This window comes from Bos indicus x Bos taurus, chromosome 7 (assembly GCF_003369695.1).
Source record: "Bos indicus x Bos taurus breed Angus x Brahman F1 hybrid chromosome 7, Bos_hybrid_MaternalHap_v2.0, whole genome shotgun sequence".
Classification (NCBI taxonomy): Eukaryota; Metazoa; Chordata; class Mammalia; order Artiodactyla; family Bovidae; genus Bos; species Bos indicus x Bos taurus.
Genome location: NC_040082.1, coordinates 73,167,207 through 73,188,119, shown reverse-complemented (window position 1 = coordinate 73,188,119; position 20,913 = coordinate 73,167,207). Strand labels below are relative to the sequence as shown.

At 41.9% G+C, this 20,913-nt stretch overlaps 1 protein-coding gene across 3 annotated transcripts in view; it reads left to right on the top strand.

Moving 5' to 3' along the window:
- Positions 1-20,913, top strand: part of SEMA6A (semaphorin 6A) — a 129,243-nt gene that overhangs the window by 94,117 nt on the left and 14,213 nt on the right. Inside the window, exons 13-19 of one of the 3 annotated variants that reach the window (XM_027546936.1) lie at positions 1,030-1,206; positions 1,600-1,740; positions 1,827-1,907; positions 4,403-4,461; positions 7,156-7,176; positions 7,313-7,363; positions 12,458-12,613. In XM_027546936.1, the coding sequence (XP_027402737.1) occupies positions 1,030-1,206; positions 1,600-1,740; positions 1,827-1,907; positions 4,403-4,461; positions 7,156-7,176; positions 7,313-7,363; positions 12,458-12,613 (686 nt within the window). The remainder of the gene's footprint in view (positions 1-1,029; positions 1,207-1,599; positions 1,741-1,826; positions 1,908-4,402; positions 4,462-7,155; positions 7,177-7,312; positions 7,364-12,457; positions 12,614-20,913) is intronic. The other 2 variants (XM_027546937.1, XM_027546938.1) reach the window with 2 other exon arrangements.

The following is a 20,913-nucleotide window of genomic DNA, read 5'->3' as shown; positions in this document are numbered from 1 at the left end:
ATCTGAGCACTGTCTCTGAATTGTTAGCTGTCACAGCAGGCCTCCTTGACAGCTCAAACAGTAAAGAATCTGTCTACAGTGCAGGAGAACTGGGTTCAATCCCTGGGTCAGGAAGACCCACTGGAGAAGGGCATGGCAACCCACTCCAGTATTCTTGCCTGGAGAATCCCATGGACAAAGGAGCCTGGCAGGCTACAGTCCATGGGGTCGCAAAGAGTCAGACACCACTGAAGCAACTTGGCACGCACAAAATACTATAATGGTTCTTGCCCATAAGATGGAAACCATGGTACCTAACTTGCAGAAGAGTCCATGTTTTCCCGTTCCTGCCACACTGCTTAAAGAGAAAAGGGTTTCCATGGACTGTTGAACTGCTCTGGGATTTTAGAGAAGATGCCATGTAAGACTTACCTAAGAGGCTGATAAGGACTAACGCTCTTTACCTTTGGCTTTAAATGAATTTTGTTTGGCTTATATACCCTTTTATTTATTAACAGTGCCATTCGCACTCTACCCCTTCCCCCCTATCCTTCAGAATTCTCAGCCCCTCTGTACACAATCCAAAATCTTCCCAACCTGACGTTTTGTTGACAAGACTTGGCACCTCAGAGGAAGAGTGTGGAAAAATGGTAGCCAGGGCTTTTCTTTTCAGTATTCAGTGAAGCGTTCGTGGTTAGTGCGAAACATTCAATGAGTTCACTTATTTCTTCTCCTCTTCATAGGAGACATCAGTCTCTCCTTGTTGCTCATGGAAGGGATAATTGCTGAGTGGTTTCAGATGGTGTGGCTACGTATTTATTATGTAACTTGGCCTCTGCACATACATACCTCTCTCCTCCCCTTGGAGCCATACTAATGCTCTACATATGGAAATAAAGGAGCAGAACAGCTTGAGAGCATTATTTATATGCATATATTTTTCTTGAGGTTCTTACTAGAAAGCTCGATCGCAATTGTTTGAAGTGGAAAAGGGGGACACGTTAATGAAAGACCAACAAAGATGTAAAAACTGTGATCCTGTCATTTTAGATACCGCCTGACCAAAATCGCGGTGGACACCGCTGCTGGCCCGTATCAGAACCACACTGTGGTTTTCCTGGGATCGGAGAAGGGAATCATCTTGAAGTTCTTGGCCAGGACAGGAAACAGTGGTTTCCTAAATGACAGCCTTTTCCTGGAGGAGATGAGCGTTTACAATCCTGAAAAGTGCGTGGAATGTTTGGTTCTTTTCCTAGTACTTATTTGTCACGTTATTATCTTTTCCATTCAGAGAAAGCATGGTAGACTTAGATTTTATGCATTTTAGGTGACTTTTAGCATTATTTGTAAAAATCCTTTCATACATTAAAAGCATTATTTCCTCCTTGCTGCTAATGTGTGCGTTTATACAGGTAAACACATATATTGTGTATTTATGTGTATGTATGTGGGTGCACACATAAGGATCCATTGCTTCTTCAGTTAGATCAGATGAAGAGACCTAATCTCATAGGCTGGGGGCGGGGAGGTGGCGGGGAGGTGGCAGGTGGTGGCAGGAAGAAAAGAACTAACCCAAAAGAGACTACGAATGCCTTAGACTATCCTGCCTTAAAAATGTAGGTGCAGCTATGACGGAGTAGAAGACAAGAGGATCATGGGCATGCAGCTGGACAAAGCCAGCAGCTTCCTGTATGTTGCATTCTCCACTTGTGTGATCAAGGTTCCCCTTGGCCGGTGTGAGCGGCATGGCAAGTGTAAAAAGTACGTATTTGCCTCATTGATCATCGGATGTTCACGGTGCTTAGGGAAGAGTCCTAGGTAAGCTCACAGTCATTCTCTTCCTGCAGAACCTGTATTGCTTCCAGAGACCCCTACTGTGGGTGGGTAAAGGAAGCAGGTGCGTGTGCCCATCTGTCGCCCAGCAGCAGGTAAGGAGCCCGAGGCATGGGAGAGTTTAAAGTGGCCTAAACGTAGGCTTGATTGTGCTCACACACAGCACTGCCGCTCGGCCTTCTGTGCACATACCTCATCATTGTGCCTGCCGGCCGTTCTCCTTCCTTTCCCCATTTCATAGAATACCCCAACATCATACGTGGCAGACTTCCAATTGATTAATCATCTATCCTCAGACTGAGTAAAAACAGAGAAAAACAACACAGTGGACTTTAAGTATTCCCTGAGGAGAGGGACAAGAGGGTATATGCCTTGATCATCACAGTACAAGAACGGCAGAGAAAGGGAGCAAGAGGGTACCGATTAGGTTAGTGATGTGGCCTGTCCCAGCCATAGCAAAACTGGCTCCTGTAATTGACCATCCAGGGCTGAGAAGAAACTGCAGGGCATTTGTTAATAAGCAATGCATTTGTGCTGCAAGCATGTGTACACATCCAATAAACCTTTCTCCCGCACCACAGAACAGCTGACCCTATTCCTCATTAGGGAGTCAATCAATTCTTGGCATTTCTCCAGCAGATCAGCTAGATCAAGCCAGTCTACCACGCATGTGATTTTGGTGCTGAGAATTGTTACCCTGACTTCCAGTGCTTGGATGGTGTCAGTTCAAAGGCTTTATGCTTTTACTTCTGTGGATTTGAAATCCAAAATAACATTTGGAGAAATATTCAGTGCATGTCCTCGACAGGTTATGGCATTTCAAGGAAGATGCCAGATGCCAGCACAGTTCTTTCGTAGTCATTTCTTCACTTCCCCCAATCCACCAGGCAAAAGGAATTGTCCTCCCAACACAATGGGAGAGCCCCCTCTCCCATTTGAGAATACCAAGTTAAACAGATAGAAGGACAGCTGATTGACCACCACCTGCATAATTTGAGGGAAAGTATTCCCATAACAGAGCTGATGAAAACTGTAAAGTCTGACCTGGAAATCTGGCTAATGCAAAGGGTTGACTCACCATGCAGTATTAGATCAGCTTTGCAAGTAGCAATATTGACAGACTACAGGGTGAGAGCTTTATAGCTTTTCACGGGGACCTTGAAGTGAAGGAGGAAGGATCACAGAAGTGCACAGTGAGGGAAGCTGAGAAATGGCCTATCTCCTTTCTTTAGTCAAGGTGTAACAAAGGTAATAAGACTGAATTTTAAGAATCATTTTTAAGTCAGCATGAGAACTCAACTGTTCAAAACATGTGCAACTCTCCTTGGAACGTGGCCTCAGGACCGGGTGAATCCTGGCTTTCATTACAGCTAGAAATCTTTATCCTTTGAGGCTGAATTTGATTTTTGACACAGCTTAAAAACACTAGAAATGAACACAGCAGATTATTAGATCAAGGTGTGACTGTCAAAGTAGTTTTCCGAGATGGTTCATAAATAAACTCTGAAGGCAGTTGCAAAATCAGAGTTTTGAGTATGTTGCAGAAAGAAGAGCAGAGTTCCCCCCAAAAAAACAAGACTCCTTTGGACTATTCCAGTGTGTTTATTTAAAAATCAAATTAGATACTATTAAGATCAGTTCTTTTGGGGTATAGAGTTTATGCAGCCCAAAGGTGACCTGCTGCTGCTGCTAAGTCCCTTCAGTCGTGTCCGACTCTGTGTGACCCATAGACGGCAGCCCACCAGGCTTCCCTGTCCCTGGGATTCTCCAGGCAAGAACACTGGAGTGGGTTGCCATTTCCTTCTCCCATGCATGAAAGTAAAAAGTGAAAGTTAAGTCGCTCAGTCATGTCCGACTCTTAGCGACCCCATGGACTGCAGCCTACCAGGCTCCTCCGTCTATGGATTTTCCAGGCAAGAGTACTGGACTGGGGTGCCATTGCCTTCTCCAAAAGTGACCTAGTGGACTTGAAAGAAGAGTGAACCTGTAGAGGAGCATGACAGCAATACTCCTGAAGACTGGATGTGGGGCCAGGTGTGAACAAAATACCCACAGAGTCTCAGCAAAACACACCACCGTGTTCTGTGTCCTCTCAGAGGCCCACTTATAGCCACCGACCGCTGTGAACACTTTGCTATACAAAGTTATTTCTAAACAAAGAAATAGATAAAGGTCTAGGAAGGCAAGAGTTGGGGTGAAAGAGAAAGGGAGAGAGGAAAACGCTTTTCTTAAGGTATAGACTTCTATATCACATCAGGATGTTGGTTAACATTTAAACTTTTCAGATGTTTCAAAAATGCTCAGGGCATTAGCAGCAAAGAGTGATATAGGTAATCCACAAACTTGTTTACCCCTTGAATAAAACCTGAATTGACTGCCCAAACCATGGCTTCTCCTTGGAGATTCACAAAGGACTCATTTCTATAAACTTCGGAGATAAATTTTCAAGCTGTTTTATCTACTTCTTTTTATACCTGGCACTCAGTTTTTCAAACTGTGTTAGTTGCTTTAGTGAAATTTAAGATGCATGCTGGAATAAAGACTCATATCATTGAATCTGTTTCTATCTTCTCCTTCCTTCCTTTTGAAGACTGACTTTTGAACAGGACATAGAGCGTGGCAATACCGATGGCCTGGGGGATTGTCACAGTAAGTGGAGTTTTTTTATCCATGCTTGTTTGGGGATATTTAGTCGATAAAAGATGCTTTTATAGAATGGCCTAGAAACATGACCCCACATGTGAAATTGAGTGCAGCTGCCTCTAAAACATGCAAAAATAACATAAATCACCTTCTAAATATCAGAGAAAATAGTGTCTTTTGAAGCCAGAGTTGTCAGTGCTGTTGCTGAAAATGCTGGCACCTAGCTCGTTATCATAAATGCGAAACAAATTCACTCTTGAGGATGAACCTGTAGCAGCACAGTCAGCTGTATCAGCATTTCCATTTAAAAACCAGTTTTACCAACACAACACTGTAAAGCAATTTTCTTCCAATTAAAGAATAAAAAACTATTTTAAAAAAAGCCAAAACACCACTAGTCTTGTCTTTAAAAATACAATATTGGCATAATCTTTAGACAAATGATTAAAAAGGTTGATCACTGAACTCTGTTTTTTTAGTTGAATGGGACTATTTACTTTTCTTGAACATATCGATGAACAAAAGTAATTATTTTTTAATTAGACTTATGTTTATTACCATTTGCAATAAAAACAAATATTCAGAAAGAACACACTAAGTACAAAGTGATTCCAAATACCCTTTTTATAAGAACTGACCTACTAGGCTAAATCTCAGGGTGCATTTCAAAAGTTATTCAGTTCAGTCGCTCAGTCAGGTTCGACTCTTTTCGACCCCATGAACCACAGCACACCAGGCCTCCCTGTCCATCACCAACTCCCAGAGTTTACCCAAACTCATACCATTGAGTCGGTGATGCCATCCAACCATCTCGTCTTGTCATCCCCTTCTCCTCCCGCCTTCAATCTTTCCCAGCATCAGGGTCTTTTCAAATGAGTCAGCTCTTCGCATCAGGTGGCCAGAGTATTGGAGTTTCAGCTTCAACATCAGTCCTTCCAGTGAACACTCAGGACTGATCTCCTTTAGGATGGACTGGTTGGATGTTAATATTTTAGTTAGAACTTTATATAAAGGATCCTAGTCAAAACTCTGCCCAGCTGTTCAGTGATCTGATTAATATCCATATTCTCTTGAAAATGCTTTATTAACACTAATTTAGAAAATAATGCCATACCCTTGAAAAATGTTTAGTTTGCCATGTTTCAAAACGTTATATGTGATGAATTTTCAAGAAGCTTGTATTCAGAATGGCACCAGAAATAGCTCCTAGGGGAATGAAACTGTATTACTTCTGATACTTGATTCGATAATGAAAATCATGGATATAACTCTCCATCTTTGAGCCATGAGTCCTGAAATGACAGACTCTAAGGTGCCATTTAATACCTTTTCTGGAGAAGAGACATAATTAAATAAAGAGGGCTACAGACAGCCTCATTTCCAAATTCTTGGTCATATATATTTTTGGTTTGCAAATATATATTGGCAAAAGCTCCTTCCTTTGTCTTTTTCTTACTACGTCCTCACACACAACATCTGAATTAAGAAGTAGACATAGGAGACAGTGGCATCCCCGAAAGATCTGTTAGGTGTGTACAGCGAAACAATGTGATGTTTGACTGGTGGACCTTAGTCAAGTTGGCGCTTTCCAGTGCCATTTTTAGGGAAGCAGGCTTTGGTCTGTATGTGTGTCTATGTGAGTGAACTTAATTAGCTGACGTCAGTGAATATTTTCTTCATATTTTTATGAGTTGATGATAAAGGCATCTGTAGAAAAAACAGGGGTATCGATATGGATTGAATAGGTGCACACATGAAACGTGGGGACGTGTTACGGGCTCTCTGAGGCGTCAACGACACCAGCAGGTTCACACCGCACCCGGGTCCCAGGGCGGGGCTCAGGGCAGGCCTTCAGGTCCGAGGCCGGAGATTCACCCTTCAGTCTCGTGTTCCCCATAACCTGACACGCATTCCCATTGAGGCATATAGGGTGCCTGCTCCAGGCAGGGTAGTGACTTTTCCAGCGCTGTCTCTCGTCCTGGGCGCTCACTGGAGCGCGACTACTTCTGTTAGTTGTTCCCTAGTCACATAGGCATTCACAGGACTTAGACATCTGGTGCACGGTGACTCTCGCACAGAAGTTGCAGGGGAAATGAGGAAACCATAAAGAGCCAGTATCAGAGGCTGAGGAGCAGGCTGAGTGACCCAGTGACATGACCCAGATACACAGCACATATATACATGCGTGCACACACACAAACAGGATGTTGTCTCTATGTGTGATTTTTATTTTTGTTCATTTCCTAACTTAAACCCCTGCTGAGGTCAGAACATTGTGATATCGGACAGTTCCTCACAGGACAGTTGGGAGGATGAAATGAGAGAGACGATAAAGAACAATTGCTTCGTAAGTGTGGTCCAGAAGTGACTCATCTTACCCATGTACAAGTCCCTCCTGATGGAGCACGGCTTATGTATAATCGCAGTTACCCTTCTCTGCACTCACGCTTGCTTTTTCTCTGCCTCTTGGCAACAAAGGCATGACTTTGAGGAAGCCCACTTGGTAAAGAGACACAGGGATATGAAACTGAACCAAATATGAAGCATCTTCCGTAACCAGCAGAAACTAAAAAGCACTTTCTTAGTCTAGGCCTTGTGTGTTAGCGCAGCTCTGTATCAGCTCATTCCCACTGGTTACAAAAGTCACATTGAGCAGAGTGTTAAACGTTAAGTAACTCACTCCTCCCTTTTGTCTTTCAGATTCCTTCGTGGCACTGAATGGTAAGGAAGATGTTACTGATAATTTAATAGCAATGGAAATCTATTTGTGAAATCCTATTTCACTAACCCTCTTGAGTATTTCCGAATCTTATGTTTCTTTTTCAATTAACTTTTAAATTCTCATTATTTTTTATAGACATTTCAACTCCTCTACCAGATCATGAAATGTCTTACAACACAGTATATGGTCAGTTTATGGTTTTGCTTTGTTTTCTTATTCTTCGAGCCACTCATCCTGTGGTAGTTTCGAGTTTTCATTCCTAAACATCATGGACCAGATCCTTTGCTACTTCAGGGCCCCAATTCACTAAAATTATTCATAGCTTTCATGATGCTTCAAAAATTTCTCTACATATATGAGACAACTGACGTGTGAGAATGAGTCTTACATTTTTAATCCACATAACATGAAATATGCCAACCTTAGGGAATTTGGTGAATGCATTTAATGAGTTCTTGAGGGAGAAGAAATTGCTTTTGGACATAAGTACATCCAAGATAAAAGAACAGTGCTTATAAGTAATAGGCCACAGCTCCTTACCTGATAGATGGTACCATTCCTCAAAATGCTGACTTTCAGAACAACATCCTCTGCAGGAAAACCCATACAGAATGCAGATACCAAGTTCTTAACAGGCAAAACTTTACAATATAGCCATCAAAATTTAATCATACATGGAGTATGAATTTGTAGACCTATCATCAGTGATTATTTCTTTAAATGTATATAAGGAAGAGTTACGCAGTCGAAATGATGTGCAAACAGGATCTATCCCATTGTTCCTCCTCTGAAATACAGACAGTACACTAAATAAAGCCCGTAAGTCCATAAACAGATATTCTGAGCTCTTTATAAGGAAAGTTAATATGTAGTTGAAATGTTCCAGTTCCTTTTCTCAAAGCTGCCCCAAATGTTTATTAAGGTAAACTATTCATGTGGGGTTTTTTTTAAAGATAATGAACAGCACATATGTAATGGCAAATTTAAACTTCTGTATTATAACGGGGACTACAAATTTCATTGATATGCAGACATTTTATCAGTTTTATGTTTTGAAATACGTAACAGTAACAGCTCCAGGTCAGTCTTTCAATGTCGAGGTAGGTAACAGAGGAAGAGAACAAAAGAAAGGAAAGAAAAAAGAGGGGGGGAAAAGAAAGCAAGGTAGATTTAGGATTCAGAAAAACAGCTCCTAATGGCTAGAAATGTGTTTAACAGCTCTGTGGAAACTGTCATTCCTGTGTCTAACTAGCATCAATAAAACACCTCTTTGAAAGTCGTAAAGTTTATCTTATAAATGGCGGCTGTACAGATACAGAAAACAACACCCAGTCTCTCCTGTCATGAAGTGAGGCAGTGTGGAGTCAGTGAGCCCACTGAATTCATCCACCTTTAACCTTCTCTCATCTCCGATTCAAGCCGGAATACTGAACTCCAGCAACTGGGAGAAACATTCCTCAGGAGGCGAGTGTCATGTAGCTCAGTGTGCCCTTCAGAAAGAGAACCCAGTTAGCATCTGCTCTTTTCAATATCATACTTTGCAATCATTTCCTGTAATTGAATAATATTTATCAGATATTGAGAAATTCAGGTCTTAAATCTACTTGAACCAGCAGCCTCCCCAGCATTCATCAGTCGGACTAAGGTCAACTTTAACTCCCAGGTAGTTTCTCATATAGATAGAATAATTAAAGCATGGGATGCTCTTGATGAATAAAAAGTACTCTTCGATTTATGGACCCCTCTTCCTGCCTTTACAAAAGGAAAGGAACTTATTAATTCCTCCACATTAACACTTTAAAGGACAATCCCCATTCGCTCCATCAGTGGTTTCTGTGATGACACTAAGAAGAGTTGGAATTTTCCTTTCAGCTAATAATTCTGTTCATTTCAGGCCCAGTCTCTCCAGTGTAAAGTGGTCAGATGATTAACTGACCATCAAAATGAGGGCTGGTTCAGTCAGTACTTACAAAAGCACAGGAGACTTTCTTTACACCAACTACTGCAAAAGATGCTTATTTTGGAGCTAATAAACCTAGAAGAGATTTAATTCATTCATTTGCAGATAGCTGCATGGGGCCTACTATGTGCCAGGCACTGGACTAGCTACTCTTTTTGTACCATCAAAAAAAAAACAAATAGCTGTTTTCATGAGCCCAGATATAAACAAGGAAGCCAACCCCAAAGTCCAAGGTGCACCCACTGTGTCTAGCCATGTCCTTTACATGTCCCATAACACTGAAGCTCCGTGGCTGAGTACAGACTCATAGAGTGACCCACAGAACAAGAACTGCCTAACTCTGAAAAAAAGAATCATTCAATAACCCATGCAAACTCTGCGTGGTAGAAGCTCTCTGCAATACCAAGTACATATACAAGAACCCCTTTTTAGTGAATTGGACCCTGATTGTCTTCCTTCTCTCATCCTCTCTTGTATTGATTTAGTGCCTCCTCTGTGTCTAATTGGCTACCATCACTGTTAATAGGTTAGAGTAGTTTGAAGGGTCTCTAACCTCTGGAATTATTAATACAAAAACTTGTAGATATAGAGAAACAATATGATGCATACTGGAGTTAACTTTTAAAATCTATTTCTTTGTATATTGTAAGAATAATACATAATTAGCTCCACTGATTAAAATTATGACTTTTCGTATTGGATTAACAAGACCAAATTATAGGTTCCAAATTGTTGACCTGTAATACCATATCCACAAATGATTGCCTATTTTTGTTGCATGATTTTGGTTACAGAGTCTCTTAGGGAATGCACAAAAACAATATAGCCCATAGAACCAGACTCTAAGAAGAAACATAGGTGACACCTATTTAACAGCTGGAGAGGTCGTAATAACAAGGTCATAATAATACACTTCTTTGACTTCAAGTGAAGGACGGCTGCTTACGGGTGCTTTCACATGGTAGTTCTAAAATTCCTGAGAATCAGGCACTGCTTTCTCAGACTACCGCTTCCACCAGTGACACACACTGTCTGTCCTCGAGCATACGTTTCAGAGATTACAAGCCTCACGCTGCTCTGTTTTTTTCTTCCATTTGAGTATACACGATGCATGGTTTCTCTAGATTTACATGGAGAAAACGGAGATGTGGTGGGTATTAAACTAACATTTCAGCAATAGGCAGAAGCTGATTTCTCACATTTGCGTGCAACATTTTCCTACCTAACTACCATCTGGTCCACACTAATTTCCTCTCATAGCCATAGCTTTCCGTTACCAATGACTTTTCCATGTATTTGCAGCATATGGTCCAGGAACTCTTTTCTATAGAGAATATGTCCCTTAGGCATATATTTCCCCTAGATTACCGTATTAAGAAATGTTCTCCCTAAACCATACTTATGGCATTACCATAAAATTGCCCCTTGAACACAGTTAAATTGAAAGTGCTCAAAATGCATATCAATTCAGGTAAAAGAAGTTCTTGCTACTTGGAGGAAAGGCTTCAGTTTTCCTCCCCTCTCTTTCTGACTCACTACTAAGCTATTTCTCACTGTTTGGGTGCTGAAGTCTCTCTTAGGTTGACAGCATGTTTCATGAGAGCATGGTTAATTCAACAGCAGAAAATAGAGGCTATATTTTAGACCTCAATATAAGCATAAAGGAAGTAAAAGAAAGTCTGTATTTCCAATTCCAGGTTATTAATTTTCCGACTCATGTTCTCTTATCAGTATTGGGAGATGAAATGTGAAACCCAGAAATGTAAAAAACAAAAAATCTAGATGCAAGCATTCTTGAGTTTTAAATGAACATGTTTTTAGCAGTTGGATATGAACTAGACTCTTTGTAGCAAAGCAGATATTTGAAGCTGTGTAGAAGCCAAACAAGCCCTACACAGAAAGAGGCCTCTTAAATGTTACCAAAGCTTTGTGGTAACATTTTAAATGTAGAGCTCCCAGGGAAATCCTATAGCTTAGATACCCACTTGGCTTGCTTGCTTTTCCCTGCTTTATTCACACACACACGTTATATATATAACCATGTATGTATATGGTTACATGGTCTGTAATTTACAGTATTAAAGTCTCCTGAAACTCCAACCTGCGATAATAATTGTGAAAAAGAAGAATGCAGTGCATTCACTAGAATCTTTCTTTCTGGTGGCTGGCATTTTATTTATCACATGTGTGGTGATCACAGCCTGAGGATGGAGTCACTTGTGAAATCTGTCCTACTTTCTACCAAAGCCATCAACTACACATTCACAGTAGTTCCCTGATGTCTTTTTAAAAATTGTTCAAGAGGTTGCTTCTACAGGTAAGATGGTTTAATAAGCCAAAGACTCCACTTGAAAATCATAGAGAGGTTATTTTTTATTTCCACCAGAGAGAACGGGTAGTGGGGCTTCTTTAAATCATTGTGACAGTTTAGATCAAAGCGCCAGATGCGATCTGCATTTAACCTTGTGGGATGATGGAAAGGAAGGCTTAGAAATGTATTCACAGGAAATGTCCAATTTCTGCCATAACTCCCAACCTGGCCATCCTTCTTCTGGCATTATCCTGCAGTAGGCGACTCTGGATCTCAGAAAGCTCTCCCTTTCTAGTCTGAATCGTATCAGTCATGGTGGCCTCAAAACCCACCTCTCACCGGTATGAGTCAGGAGACCAAGAAACTTAACTTGGTTTGAGTAAGACACAAAAGGCAAAGCCATAACAAGCAGAACAGTTAAGCCCTGTATTCCAGGCAGGAGGGCTGGAGCAGCTCCCTTTAGAAAGCAGAATGCCTGTGAGGCTGCACTGCAAGCAAATACTAGACACATACTCCATGGGAAAGGCTCGGGGCAGCTGAGTTGTCTGTGACAGGGCACACACTCAGCCACTACCATACACTGGCCCCATCATCATGAATGTTACCCCCAGAGTGGACACATTCTGCCTTAGTGCTGCTATGGGAATACCAAGGGACTCTGATATTTCCTGAGCACCTACCATGTGTCAGACACTGCTAGGTACTTTCAGCATGATGCCACTGTAGCCTCCAAACACTGGAGGCCTCTGTTTTGTGCACAAGGAAAATGAAGGCCCAGGGAGGTTAAGTGATTCCCTCAGCTCACCCAGCCAGCAGCAGAGACAAGACCCTCTAACTGCAAGTTCAAGGGCTCTCCTGCCGAATCCTACCACCAGCCTTATTATGTCTAGGGCAATCCCCTTTGAGTCTTTTACCGCCAGTTCGGGTGTCCCACCTCCTGGCCTCTGAGCAAAGAAAAAGCAGGCGTCTCCGGTGATGTCTTCCCTAACTGTATTTGTGATGAAAACAGGGCACTCCAGTTCCCTCCTGCCCAGCACCACCACGTCCGATTCGGCGGCTCAAGAGGGGTATGAGTCTAGGGGAGGAATGATGGACTGGAAGGAGTCACCCGACAGCACAGACTCTTTGGGGGCAGTGTCTTCCCATAATCACCAAGACAAGAAGGGTAAGGCCTTGGAAGCACCTCTTCCTCTGCGGGGAGAGGGAGGGCGGAGTGGGGAGGACCGTGTAGCTGCTTCCAGCTGAACCGCAGCAGCGTTTAAGGAACGGACCTCCAACACACGCTGACGGAAAGTGTCTCAGAAAAGACTGCAACCCAATCCTCCGTGCTAGACTTGATCCGAAATGATTCCCCAACCAAGGAGAAACCACACAAAACAAATAACACATCCTCTCAGCTTCCTCCACCCAAGAGAGGCATGGCTTGGCCCAAAGTGGACGCTGGCTCCTAAAGTCCCCTTCTACTCCTCTTAGCTCATCCAGTGATTTTTGGATCCTCTTTTTCCCCCCATAATAAGATGGAATGCAATGCGGGCTTTGGCAAGTACATGTAATTGCAGTCAAAGCCCCTTTAATCATGAATGGAGAAGTAGCCGAGTGAAGTCTTTTCTGGCTGGTCCCATCCCTCACCCTTACAGGGGGCCGAATCTCAACAGAGCCGAGGTTCTGAGACGCACTTGATTGCCCTTAGAGGACAACAGCTAAAACAAAAAATATGTTATTTAATCAAGCAGAATTGCTATGCATTTAAAATGGAAAGGAAGCCACGCTAAATGAAAGGGACTCTACTGTGAACTGTCCTAAATTCTCCCCGGCTTTCTTTGCTAGAGACTAGAGACAGGAAATGTCATCTCTTTTCTCGCCATTTGCTGCTTCTGGTAACACATCCTACTTTAGTTGCAGCTGCAACCAAAGAGGCCTTTACTTGTCCAAAAAACAGTCCTGTAAATCAGAGACTGAAAAGCTCAGTTATGTTGTGAGCTGTTTCTCCCCATTCAGCATTGTTTACTTCTATATGTTTTCAAGAGTTTCATCCAAGCGGGGGTTTGAGTGTCGAGGGCAGACCAGCTCTGGTGACCTTTGGAAGACAGTCTCAGTGTCCTCCCCCACAGGTTTCTGTATACATACTTCCATCTCTGCTTTTAGAGAATGTTTGCTTAGGAGACTCACGCTAAATTTTCATCCTTTTCTTTTTTTTTCTGGAGGCTCCTCTCCTGAGAATGCTGTACACTCAGCCGCTACATGCCAAGCCCACATAGGACGATGCAACCCTTTTAACTTGTGAACTTACTCCCTTAGTCGATTTTATTATTCTCCTGTAACTTCTTACTGCTAATATGTCCTGCCCCAATATTTTTTTTAAAGAAGCTGGTGTCTCGGCAGCCACTTAAGTTGGTGGGATCCCTGCTCTTCACCACCTCAAGACAGCACCAGATCCGTTTGTAACAGGGCAGAACTACCACCGCAGGCTATACCAGCCCTAACATGTGCCATTATTTGTTTTGTGTGGCTCTCGACCACAGATGTGTTAGTCTTGGCCGACTACTCAAGAAGAGACAACACAGTAAAAATCACATTGTGTTTGCCTACTGCGACTTTCTGAAAAACCAAACAGCCTTTCCAGTAAAGCACTAAATATGTCAACCAAATATCTAGCAGTTGGTTATAGTCATTTCCTCCTCACTTCCCCGAGACGGATGGCGAGAATTTTCTCCAGTCGTTAACTCTCCCAGGGGATGGAGGTTATCAAAGAGTCCAATTAACACTTTGACAGATCATTTGAAAATTCGGCATTGTTCATTCTCTTGGGTCTTCTTATGAATATTGACAAAGCTGGAAGCAGTCTACCGATTGTCAAACAATGGTGGCAGAGGTGATTGCATGGGTGTTTAACATGATCACTGTTCTCGTGCTATTAACTCTTTGCCTTGCCCTGTCAAACTGGAGCTTCGTTTTTTGACAACTGATTATGTATTTGATGGGGCAACGACAACGAGTTGTTATGCCGAAATTTAAAAAATAAAAATGTGATGTAGCTTAATGTTCCTTTTGCCATGATTTTTTATGATTTTGATTTCCATTTTGCTCTGAAGTGTTTTTTTTTTTTTCTGTTGAATGTTCATGATTTATTTCCAACTTTAATGTTCATGATTTATTTCCAACTTTTCTTTGGTTTCGCCAAGCGCTATGTGGTATGACTTGGTGATGGCGTGACTCTGTTGGAAAAGTCTTGTTTCTTTTCTGACTCATGATGACGTCCTTTAACTTGACCCAATCTGTGATCCCCTTGCTTCTTTTCATTCCCTGATGTGGGCGCCTTAATGATGTCACATCCGTGCGTGTAGCATCTCCTGGGATGCGAGAGTTTCATGGGTTTTCTGCAGGCCTCTGGTGGGTCCTCTTTTCACTGGGCTGATTGTCTCATGGGAATGTGACATTTGTGTGCCCTGGCTTTAGGAGCTAAATATACTCTGGAATTGTTTCTAAAATACCACACATTTCCCCGCTAAGCAGAAAATGGTATCTGCTGACCAGTTAGCTGAAGAGGAATCAAGTGTCTGGTGCCCTTTTTACTTTGGCTGCTGTGGGGGGAAAAAGCCCGTGAGCAGATGAGCCCAGAGCTCTGCTCTGCAGAAATGCTGAGCACTACTGGGCTGGTCCCCTCCTGGTCTCACCTCATCTTCCAAACAGTTCTGCATTTCCAGAGTATGTTTGCTTGCCTTTTTCTTTCTTTTCCTCGCTGTGTCTTTCGTCTTGATTTAATTCTGTGCGTCCCCCACATTCTGTCAAAGCCCCGTTCCTCACCTTGCAATCTAACCCTCTTCTGCTACCATTGTTCTCAGCCTCCCCTTTTCAAAATATTAATAATAGATGCCAGCCCTCTGCCCCTCTGCGGACCGTTCCAAGGCTCTTTCCTTCTACACTGGGGGGTAGCATTCCAACACTGTTTGTGTATACACAGTCATGCTAACAAAGTGTGAGAAGAGACCCGCAAAGCACACAGAAGCATTATCACAGAAAATGAAGTAATTTTCTCTCTCAGTAACTGGCCTTGCCCTTCATTACCCTGCTGGCCTTGTCTAATGTCACTTGTCCTTGTTGCTTTTCTTTAAAATTGCCTGATATCTTTCAAGCCCTAGATTCATTAGGAAAAAACACAGCCAGCTGCCCTGTTTTATCTCTGGCTCCCTAGATGTCTGGAGCCTCTACTAGCCAGCCCTTTAATCACCAAGCTGATAAATTAGAAGCAGCCCTGGCTACTTCTTTCTTGGTTTTGCCACATTTAAAAATATATATTATTTACTCATCCTATAACTATTGAGGTGGTAATGGGTAGTTACAAAGAGGCTCTAACTACCTATGAATAAGAAAGAAAATCCAGTTTATTTTTAGATTTGGCTTGTCTCCCCTCACCACCCCACCCCCCCTTCCCACAGCAAAAGAAATGAGAGCTTTCTTTTCTAGGTTAAGCAATAGTGAGAAGTAATAGCCACTCTTGTGCCTCGTTTCTGACCCAAAGTAACAGTCCTCTAAAACCTTATTTCCAAGAAGACTGCAAGATAGGTGAGGGGAGTAGCCATGGACAGCTCTGCCAAGAGAGCTGTGGAGCATAAATGTCCAGTGGACACATGGACCACTGCCCCAAGGACACAGGAATAAACCAGATTAGAAGGAAATCTCCTTCAGAGTTTATTTTCTAGAGTTCTCATGAGCTCTCAGCAAGCTGATGAAATAGTCGATATGTAGAAAAATGTTCCCATTGGATTGGAAGTGCCAGAGCTGTAGTATGCATATATATTTTGGGAAATCTTTGAAACAAGTTATTATCACATTATTATATTTAGTCAAGAAGATGTGCTCAATTCAGACCAGGAAAAGATGTAGAAACAGAATTTAAATTAGAGATCAAATGAATAATTTAAACTAAAATGTACAGCAAATGCTGAATATATTTTAATCAATGTACAAGCTGTTTTGTAAGCAATTTTTAGTCTGGGAAATAATATTCCAGTAAGATTCAAAAGGTCTATAAAGGATGCTGAGTATACTGTCCACACTTTCTAACAATCCTGAATGGAACTGCATAAATCATAGAGTTTATCAACAATCCTCTTTATATCCAATTCTTTATTCCTCAAGTACATCATCGCCTCCAAGGAGGACAGGTCACATCTTACAAGAGATGATTTAAATGACTCAGAGACATCATGGCCTTCAACACCCAATCATATGGTGGAAAGTTAACACCCGTGTCATTTCTCCTTCCATCTTCTTAGTTATGTCAACACAAAAGTCTGTTTGGTGCTTTAACAACTCCAGAAACTCACTACTATCCTTTTGAGAAGAAAGAACAGGCTTTAGATGGCTTTGCCATGCAGCTGAAGCTAGCTGGAACTCACTCTGTTTTACTTTCAGTTAATTTGATTTGGGGGCTTCCCAGGTGGCTCAGTGGTAAAGAATCCACCTGCCAAGGCAGGAGACACAGGAGACTCAAGTTCAATCTTAGGTCAGGGAGATCCCCTGGAGTGGGAGCTGGCAACCCACTCCAGTATTCTTGCCTGGAGAATCCCATGGATGGAAGAGTCTGGTGAGCTATAGTCCATGGGGTCAAAAAGAGTCAGACACAACTTAGCGACTGAGCATGCAGTTTTATTTCTGTGGTTACCTTCTAGTTATGAAAAGTGACACTTTTTTAATGATATAAACTTTCCACCTGAAACAAATTTTAAAGGCAATGTAAATAAAATACTAAGTAAATGCTGATGTAGGAAGTAGAGGGATACAGGAATACTAAAAGTAAATAACACTGTATGTGAGACTCCTTGATTTGCAGCACTTAGCTGATGACTAAACTGTGGGTCGGAGAAGGCAATGGCAAGCCACTCCAGTACTGTTGCCTAGAAAATCCCGGGGATGGGGTCGCACAGAGTCGGACATGACCGAAGCGACTTAGCAGCAGCAGCAGCAAACTGTGGGTAACTCTGGCCTGGAGCAATTAACAGAGTACAGTGAGGATGAAATTACCACCAAAACTGTGCTTCTGGCATTTGGAAGAACAAGATTGAATGAGGGTGCTACCTTCTACTGGCTGGGCCCTGACCACTTCAATTATACAATCTAGTGCTCTTCTGATTTCTCTTCCAACTACAGAGCTTTGTGATTAGAGATGAGAAGTTTGGTCAAGTAGGAATCGAGAGCACGATGGATTTCGACTAAAAAGAAATTAGTCATCCTAGGCTTGTTAAGCATCTGGCGAGATGCTTTCCAGACCAGCAGTGAGCATCCAAGTATAGACAACAGCTCGTTACTTCCCTAATGCGGCCCAGGGACAGTTTACCTCTAGCACTTACACTTTTCCAAGATCTGTAAGGACTCTTGTGCTACAGCGCATCCCGTTGGCCTGGCAATAACCTTTACTTGACCTTTTCTTTGCCTTTTCTCTCTTTCAAACTTTACCTACTGTGAGTCCCAAACCCTAGAGTCAGAGTTTCCTCATGAACAGACTAAGAAACCCCATTTTCAGAGAGCATGTTTGGTAACAGAGTCTAGCCCAATTGCTTCTGCATTTAACAATCTGTAATGCTTAAAATGCCAACAAAGGTCCATATAGTCAAAGCTATGGTTTTCAGGTAATCATGTAATGTACACATGTGAGAGTTGGATCATAAAGAAGGCTAAGTGCCACGAAGACCCTTGAGAGTCCCTTGGACAGCAAGGAAATCAAACCGTTCAGTCCTAAAGGAAATCAACACAGAATGTTCACTGGAAGGCCTGATGCTAAAGCTGAGGCTCCAATACTTTGGCCACCTGATGTAAAGAGCCAACTCATTGGAAAAGACCTTGATGCTGGGAAAGACTGAAGGCAAAAGGAGAAGGGGCAGCAGAGGACGAGACGGTTAGATAGGATCGCCGACTCAATGGACAAGAATCTGAGGAAACTCCAGGACACAGTGGAGGACAGAGGAGTCCATGGGGTGGCAAAGAGTCAGACATGACTTAGTGACTGAACAACAATGCTTAAAATCTAATGGATGAAGGTTTTAAAACATCTTATTTCTCCCAGTGAGGAAAGAGATCTCTTGGCTCCTAGCAAGTCATATGCAGGTGATCATATATACACAGAAAATTATTGCTGATGAAGGTAATAAAGGCAGAAAAATAAGCATCTTTTCCTGACTCGTAAACTTGGACTGCATTTTTTTCTGCCATTTCTTCAGTAACATTAACATAACAAAAATGTTTTCTGAGGAGTCGTCAAGCAAAATTTATTACTGGCTCCACTGCACAGTATTGGATGCCAATAAGGAGTTAGAGGCTAAACTAGAGACAGACAGAGTTCCTGTCCAAGAAATATCAAACCGCCAGACAGATGAAGCACACACAGACACAAAAATGCACCAAAAAGCCTTTACGACCACTATTATCCTTGTTCACAAGGCAAAGTGGTGCACAGCAGATTTAGAAAAAGGTATTAGACAACTGAAGACAACTTGGCTGAACACATCAAGGACACAGCACTTGGAAACACTTTCCCAGCCCCTTTTCTTTAGTCGTCCCCCTCAGTACCAGTATTATAGCAGTCATACACCACTTGCCAGGGAGGATGAGGGCAAGGAGGTGTCTTTGGTACAGAGCTCATATTTAAAATTTTTGTGGAAATGCTGGCAAAGTTGGGCTCTTTTTGAACACTCTGAGCTTTATTTAAAAAAAAAAAAAGCTCGACAGTAATTTTCATAGTTTTTATTAATAAAACCTATAGTACCACAGCCATTTTTAAATGTGATAGAACAGGACAGTCTTGGAAGCAAAAGGGGTTAAGAGGGGTTCTGTTTGACGGGGAGGGAGCTGCCAGTGGGGAGACAAAGGGCTGCAACTTCCTCTTAACAATCAACAGCTAACCTAGCCAGGTGGGAGCATGCCTGGTGAGGGTCAAGGAGATGGGGGACTGGTGGCTGTTTTCCCCACAATGCTTTTGAGTAAGACTTCACTTATTTCTGGTTTTGAGAGGGAGAGGAAAGGCATCCTTCAAAATTCATAAGAAATTTGGCATCTACGTTGTTGCTGATAAAGAAAAATACAGTTCATGAAATGCAGTCCATTCGTATAGTTTTAAATTTGTAAATTGTGCTATACCTGCCCCTTAAAGATTTATTATCATTGTTATTATGCTCTGTTAAACTATTTTAATCTCCAAAAGTTTAGAGTGAGTCTGAAGAATAGTCATGGGTAACCAATAGATGTACATCAGCTGAGGGTGGAAGAGTAGGGTTGCTACATTAAATACAGAGTACCCAGTTAAATGTGAATTTGACAAACCATGAATAATTCCTTAGTATAAGTGTGCCCCACCTGTTTCATGGGACATGCTTACACTAAAACATTATTACTTACCTGAAGTTGAAATTTAACCAAGAGTTCTGCATATTGATTTGCGACCTTGGCAATTCTATTGAAGAGGCTGCTGATAATTTATTCAGTAAGTATATAAGATTTAATCTCTAGTCTACATCTGCCCTTTAACTCTTAGGAAATTTATAGTAACCTACATAAGAGCAATTAAAGTTAACAACTTCATTCTGGGAAAAAATATTTTCATTATATCTAATTCCAAAAGTTGTATGTGTGTTTGGATATTAGGGTAATTGAAAAAGTTATCACTAAAAGTAAGCTTTCAAGGGTCACTTTTAAGTGAAGAAGACTCAGAAATCAAATTGTTCCTAAACAAAGGCAAGATTAAAACCACTGTTTCTAATTTTAATTTAACCTCAGGTTTTTTATCAACTATTATGTAACTATATGGGTTTTTTTTTTCCTATAATTATTTGGATGCCCTTTTTTTTTTCATTTCTCATTTACATGACTTTGAAGGAGATGAACTAGAATCCAGAAAGCACTAGAAAATAATAGTAAATTTCACAGTTAATTTAACAGAAAATGTAATAATGGTGACACTAACCCTAGTCGCAAAGAAAGGCATGCATTTCAGTCCCTCAGTCGTGAGCGGCTTTTTGCAGCCCTCTGTCCATAGGATTCTCCAGGCAAGAATACTAGAGTGGGTTGCCATTTCCTCCTTCAGGGGATTTTTCCAACCCAGGGACTGAACCCAAGTCTCTTGCAGGTCTTGCGCTGGCAGGCAGATTCTTTACCTCTGAGCCACCTGGGAGGCCCCAGAGATGTAGTAAGTTAACTACACTTTAGTAACATTAACCCTAGCTTGGTTGTAAAGAACCTGCCTGCAATGCAGGAGACCCAGGTTCAATTCCTGGATCGGGAAAATCTCCTGGAGAAGGAAATGGCCACCCACTCCAGTACTCTTGCCTGGAGAATCCATGGACAGAGGAGCCTGGCGGGCTACAGTCCATGGAGCCACAAGAGTCAGAGACTCTTAGCGACTAAACCACAAACCCTAGTATCAAAGAAAGGGAAAACAGCAACTTTCCTTCATTTCTTTCTTCATGCATTCAA